We start from the raw sequence: 7,047 nt of genomic DNA on the forward strand, positions 1-7,047 counted from the left end.
GCTCAATTTTTGTCTTCCAAGAAAATCTTTTGCCTCCAATATTGCATCAAACACACGTTCAACAAAAATAAATAACATTCTTTCAAACACACATCGATTGAGATGCAAAGTGGTCCTTTTTCTTAATTGCTTATAACTCTTATATTATTTTGCATTATTACTTATACATCATAAAATAATTTATTTATCTTTCAATATAACTCTTACATGTGAAAGTATATAATAAATAATCTGAGAATAGACTAATGGTAGGTAATCAAATAATAAGTTTAACTTAATCTTATGAAACTGACTTATAAAATAAAGTTTGTATTTAAAGAAAAACATGAATTATATACGGATTATTACATACGGATCAAAATCCATACCTAAAGTCAACATTACATACAGAATCCGTATGTAAATAGATATTATATATGGATTTTTTTCCGTATGTAAACCAAAAGTAATTACATACGGATTTTTTCGAATTAAAGTTTCTTCAGTGACTCAAAAAACTTTAACCACTACATTTAGTCACTACACCATACAACAGAACCAATTTTTTAGTATTATTATGATTTTTATTATACTTATTATTAATAATATGAATAATATAAATAGTATGATTTAATAAAATATATATATATATATATATATATAATTACTCTGCTTTTCACGTGTGATTGAGAGTTGTTGTGAGATTAATTTGGGTGTTTTTGAATGAAAGAGAGAATATGCCTTTAAAGTTGTGTTTGAAGAAGAGAGTTGGTGCTTGCTTAGACTATAGGTTTAATGTAACACAATTATCTATAGCACACCAATCCATGATGTCATTCCCATCAATCTTTAATTAAATTATTATGAGAGTTCCACACATGGTGATCCATTATTTTATTGATTATGAGGTTGTTGAATTAATCCTTAGATTTAGCATACCCAACAAAACCAATTCATACTTCCCATAAAGATTTCCTTCCATGCATGCATGTGATCACACTATTCAATTTTCTACCTTCCCTTATCTTCTCTTTGCAAATCTTTATGTCCTTTCCCTTTTATTGCATTCCAATTGTGTTTGCATGACTTCAAAATTTTAATATATTTTTTTCTAAAATAAGAACAAAATCAGACATAACATATATAGTCGTAAACTAATTAATTGCTTCCTAAATCCAGTTAAGTTGATGTACCAAAAATTGTAGTTAAGTGGATTAGGTAAAATCTATGAAAACCGAAACCAATACTGTAGGAAGATCTTGATGCCATGATATAAAATTTTGAATTTTGGGATTCAATTTTAGTAGCTATTCTTACTTAATGGATTATTTTAAAATAATATTCTCTGTTTTTATTGTAAAATGTGCATGTTTGAACTTTAAAATTTCACAATTTCTTTTCCATGGGATGGAAGCCAGAAAAGTAGTGTGAAACAAATTAAGCAGCCAATATATTAGACTAATATTAAAGGGAAAAGACCACCATCTAAAAATTACGACCAAATTTAATCAATTATCATTGAGACTAGTTCGTAAGTTAATCTAAGAAAAACACATGAATATTTATTTCAGAAGGTTCATACAAACTTTCAGTAATAAAAAAATATACATTTAAAAATAATATATATATATATATATATAACTAATAAGTTAATCTCTTTAATTATTTGCTCCAAAGTGTGTACTAATATTTGTACTTGTATCTAATACAAGTAAAGTAGGTCACCAAATAAATAAAATGATAAATTATTTAAAATTTAAAATAATAATATAATAAAAACAGATCTATTTAATTTGATCATAATAATAAAATGTAGACATCTTTATAGACCATACGCGCGAATATATAACAAAATAATATGTATTAAGAATTTATTAATTATGAATTTAGATCTCTTTTCTTATGTTTGGAAGGAATGAAATTTTATGAGTGAAAAAAATTTGATAAATGAAAATGAGAAAAAGTAAAAAGGTGTTTAGATTAATAAAAAAAATAAGCAAGAAAAATAGAAAAAAAATTGGTAAATGTAAGAAGCACAACCAATGTGTCCTCTGAACATTTTGATTCACTTTCTCAATATTTTAGCATGGGAAATTTTTAAATCAAGACCCACCATTTTTATTTTTATTTTTAAATCTTCTTAATAATTCATTTCAACAAAAATAACTTTACGTGTTAATCTTCTCTCTTATTTTCACCTCCTCTCAATTTTTGGTCTATGGAAGTTTCACAAATTACCATTTAGTTTATTTGATAATCCAATTGTACAAAAGTAATGATTATGATTGTGGGAGTATGAATGTCTTATTAAAACATTTATCAATCATTCCACAAACCTATTTTCTTAACAAATTTTCTACGAAATTTAACTAGACATAACAAATTATTTTCTTACGATGATTACTTTCAAAGTCATATGTAACTTGATTTATAATTAGTTGATAATATAAAAAAAATTACACCAACAATAAGGTGCATAGAAATTAACTTTGATTTTTTTTTTTTTTTTGGTGTTCAGTGTTTTTATGATGTTAAATAAGTTTTGAGTAATGTTAAAGTTAGCATCTTAATTTTTGTTAAGCTCAAACTTGAACCCAATTCATTATAGGGCTCAGTTATATTTTGGGCTTTGATGTGGAAAGCCCAATTTATTGTATTTTTGGGCTGTGAAGCAGACGAGCTATTTTACTGTGGTTTGGTTTTGATAGTTGGAATGATACGTGTTATTTAATTATATTTAAAGAAACTTCTCAATAAATACTTCATAAATAAAATAGTTTTTATTTAAAAAATATTAATTTATATATAATTTTAAAAATTAAAATTATATTAAAGAGTTCCTATAAAATATTTTAAATATAAATTAATTTAATTATGAAAAAAAATCATTTATTCTATTTTTTCTAAAATATTATAGAAAAACTTTTATAATTTTTTTTTTCTGAAAAAATAAGTAAAATGTTATCATTTATAAAATATATAAAATTGATTGCGGTAAATATAATAAAAGATAAGAGATAAATTGTAGGTTGGAATTTTTTATTTACAAAAACTAACATTAATAACTGATTTTGTGAAAAAAAATAATTGATATCAACTATTTATGTAGAATATGATTTTATATTCATTATCTTTTTAATGTAACGTGTTAAGTTTTATATTGTATAGATGATGTTTTTGAAGAATTCATTATAATATCTATATAAATTCTTTGGTTTATAAAACTAACTTATTTGATTTCTTTTGGAATTAACAATTACAACTTTGGTTTATTTATATGTTTATAAAAAGAAGGTAGAAACAAATTTCATTGATGAAAAATGGACTGAACAATCACACACTGATGATGTTGGAAACACTAATGGTTTTAATCTCAACCAATAACAAAGTGAAGATGATGTTCAGCATATTAAGTGAGGTTCCTAGCATTAATTTTAATCCCAAACAATAACAAAATATTAATAAAATATTGGAGATTTAATGATAAAACATAATGTAATTAAAGATGATTATGCATGACATGAAAAAACTTTAAAATTAATATATATATAGCATTGCAACTTTAAGAGTTGAAAAACTAAAAAGAAATTAATGGAGAATTGATTATATATTTTAAAGTTAAATTGATAAAGATTATAATAGTATTAAAGCTCGACTTAATTTTTTAAAAAAAATGTTTAGTTTAATACAATGTACAAAGATTTTAACTTAAAAAACTATAATTAAAAAACATTTAAAAAGGGAATAAGAAAAATCACATAATTAACTTGATGAGAATGGACATAATTTTGAAAATAAATATTTAACTTTACAATATAAGAGTGGTGAGATGCATATAAAGAAAGTGTGATGTTGTTTTCTTTTGTTTGGCAAGACAAACAAAAAGCTCTGTTACAGAGATACTAAAAAATTTACATACTAAGCCTTAACGAGTGTAATTGAAGTGTGGGAGAAGAAGAAGCTAAAACCTTAAACCTCTACATCAAAATGATATAGACCTTACCCACTAAAAAGTTTAGGACACCCCAATCTCCTATATAGAATTATACATAAGAAATAAGGTATTATATGCTTAAATCTGATCTTTCATCCTTCATGATCACAACACCATTCCTCTAGTTGCGACTTTTGCACTTTTCCACGGCCCTAGGAGCTGCAATAATCACAACTTAGGTCACTGTAACAATAAACATCACACCATAAAACAGATTAATTATTAGAAACAACTTTGGACCTACCTAGCCCAATTGCTTCAGAACTCTTCATTATCCTCAGCCTCTTGCAAGACTCAGTGAACATCCTAAAAGAAAAGTTAGAAATCACTTTAGATATGCTTTCTTAAACAAATAAAGGAATCATGATACTTTAGATCATGATTTATGCTTGGTGGCTTATTATGTTTTATGATTGTGTTGGTTTACTCTGAATGTTGCTAAGGGTGGATTTCTGATGGAATATGGATTAATCGAACTTGAAGAGATTCATATTTATTTATCATTCTTACTGATAAAGAAAATGATAGTTTATTAATCATGATACTTTACCACAAAATAATGTCTAACTATCAAATTGGTGAATCTTAAACATTGTCCTGGAAACTAAAACAGAAATTGCACTTACTCCCAAGGAACATCACCAACTAGCATCCAATCTCCATCCCTGTCTTCATAGGTAAGAACATATTCTGAACCATGAAGAAGATCCATCAATCTACTTTCACTTAAATTTTCTCGACCAGAAGAAACCCCATAAGAGCCACATTGACCTGATCTTGTCAATAAAACATCATTAGAATATGTAACACAATCCATGCATATGCGTGCTTGTTAAACAAACTTCATTTTGAGTTTTGACATTTGATTTCATCATATTTTCCTTTTCAATTGAAACTAGTTACATCAAAACCATTCGATTGAGTCTTCATGGTTACAAGATGCTTGAACCTGTGATATTTAAGTAGCTTGATCTAAACAGATGCCAGATCTAAATTCTACTCTAAATAAGATGTTTTTTCAAAGTATGATTATCTGAAAATTTGTTGATATGCAAGAGAGCAAGTGGCAAGACACACAAAGAGAAGCCAGAAGGTGATAGCAAGTAGAAAGGGACTTACTGATTGTAAAACAACTAAACATCTTTTCAAGTGCCAAAGAGAGTTCCTTGTAAGTGCCAAAACTATTAAGATCCACTTTCCTCAAGTATGGGGCGCCTTCCATGCTGACTTTAACATAAAGGCATTCAGACTTGGCTTCTGCCTCAGCATCATCATTCTTCTGAGGCTGAGAAGCCATTGAGTTCTTCCTGAAAGAACGGATTGGTGGCCATCCCACAACTTGTGCCCTGATTCACACAACACAACAACAACAACAAATTATACAATGATAGGCCCCAAATTCACAAAGGAATATCTACCAAGTACAGATTTGTATCCACATGTCTAGGGTGAAACTTTTTCAGTAACAGGAAGAGTAGAAAATGATAATTGGAGGAGTGAAATCTCAATCATATACCAAAACCAAAGATCACAGACAACCAACCAAGACATCGAAGTAAAATTGTGGAACAACCAAATTAGCTGTAAGATGGTTATTAAATAAGAAAGAATATCCTCTGAATTACATAGAACACAAGCAATAGAACTTCCTTTTAAGCTAGAGGCCAACATGAGAATATAACCAGCAACAGGTTCAGTTTATTTTCTAATTGACTAACAACAAAGTTTTATCCTAGTAGATGGAATAAATTTAAACTACATGGATCACGCAACCTAGTCAATATGGCTAAAAACGAGTTAAAAACCAAAGCTTCTGGATAAATTCCAACTGACTACAAAAGGAAACTGAGAAAGAAAAAAAATCTGCTCATCCACTTACTCAATATCAAAAGAAACATCTTGCATCCAACTTCTTGAAAACACAAAGAAAAAGTATAAAAACTAAACAGAGACAAGACAAATAAATAAAATAATTGCCAACACAAAGAAATTAAGAAGATAAAATAAAACACAAGAAGAAACAATGCAACAAACAAGAACAAAAAACAGTAATCAGCACACACACACACTTATCTAATACTTAATAGCAAGAAACAAGGATAAAGTAAAATATATACTTTGCAGCCGGAGCAGAAATCTGAGGCTTCTTCTCATGCAATGGTTTTGGAGAGTGTGGAACAGTTTCCTTGAGAACAGAAGCACCCAAAGCAGTTGGTTGGTTGGTGCAGTCTATTGCAGTGAGAGTGAGAGACTTGGCAGCACTAACAGTTCCCCTAGGAGAGAACAAGGAAGCATCTTTCCCCAAACCCACTTCAGATCCACCATTCCAGTTTCCAGAACCTCCATCAATGGCATCAGAGAAACCCCTCTTGGCCCCAGACACCACCACAGTCTTAAACACACCCTCCCTCTCAGGTGACTCACACCCAGGCAACCCAAGTCTCAGCTCGGTGGCCTTGAGGTTCAACCCTTCTTCACACCCTCCTTTCATTGAAGGAACCTCTTCCAATGCCTCAGACATCAACTCCACTTTTAACTGTTTCACAACACAAATCAAGAAAGAGAGAATATATGGATTTGAATAGCCACAACTCCACAGTAGAAAGATATATATGCGATGTTATGTGAGTGAACAAGTGAATGAAAGTTTTCTCTCAGCTCTGTTAAGTAGTGTTAACCAATTGCATTGATGACAGGGAAGTGGCAATATTAAACAAAGAATGAGGATGTGGTTTGCAAAAGAAAATGCGGAACTGCTTCCGCTTTATTCCACAATTTTTAAAAAATTCTTCTTTGAAGCCTGTGTTTCCTTTTTAGTTTTTTATAAATTTGTGTGAATCTTTTTGTGACCAACTACTCCGACAATCCACACAAAGTATCCGCCATACTTTCTTTATTTTATCCATTTAAAAAAAACGTGTTACATACAGATTAATACCTAAGCACACTACTTTAATGATGTTCGGAGTTGTTCTAATTTCCCACACAACCAAAAACAAAACAATAAGAGTGCTAAGTTAAAGGATATAATTAAAAACCCAATTGCTTTTTAGAATAATCATTCTGTTAACCAT

At 29.0% G+C, this 7,047-nt stretch overlaps 1 protein-coding gene across 1 annotated transcript; it reads right to left on the bottom strand.

Annotated features, from left to right (window-relative positions):
• Nucleotides 1-3,765: 3,765 nt before the first annotated feature.
• LOC137812859 (auxin-responsive protein IAA27) lies at nucleotides 3,766-7,047 on the bottom strand. Its single transcript, XM_068615089.2, has 5 exons — nucleotides 6,091-7,047; nucleotides 5,093-5,319; nucleotides 4,600-4,744; nucleotides 4,218-4,279; nucleotides 3,766-4,132 (listed from the first exon to the last, which is right to left on the bottom strand). The coding sequence occupies exons 1-5, from the start codon at nucleotides 6,492-6,494 to the stop codon at nucleotides 4,095-4,097; spliced, it is 876 nt and encodes a 291-aa protein (XP_068471190.1). The 5' UTR covers nucleotides 6,495-7,047; the 3' UTR covers nucleotides 3,766-4,094.

This window comes from Phaseolus vulgaris, chromosome 2 (genome assembly GCF_051622355.1).
Source record: "Phaseolus vulgaris cultivar YP4 chromosome 2, ASM5162235v1, whole genome shotgun sequence".
NCBI classification, from domain to species: Eukaryota; Viridiplantae; Streptophyta; class Magnoliopsida; order Fabales; family Fabaceae; genus Phaseolus; species Phaseolus vulgaris.

Coding starts and splice junctions, on each gene's coding strand:
- LOC137812859 (XM_068615089.2), bottom strand. CDS start 6,494: ATGTCTGAGGCATTGGAAGAGGTTCCTTCAATGAAAGGAGGGTGTGAA. Junction 5,320..6,090: donor ATTTCTGCTCCGGCTGCAAA/GTATATATTTTA, acceptor TGTGTGAATCAG/GGCACAAGTTGTGGGATGGC. Junction 4,280..4,599: donor GTTGGTGATGTTCCTTGGGA/GTAAGTGCAATT, acceptor CTTTTCTTTTAG/GATGTTCACTGAGTCTTGCA.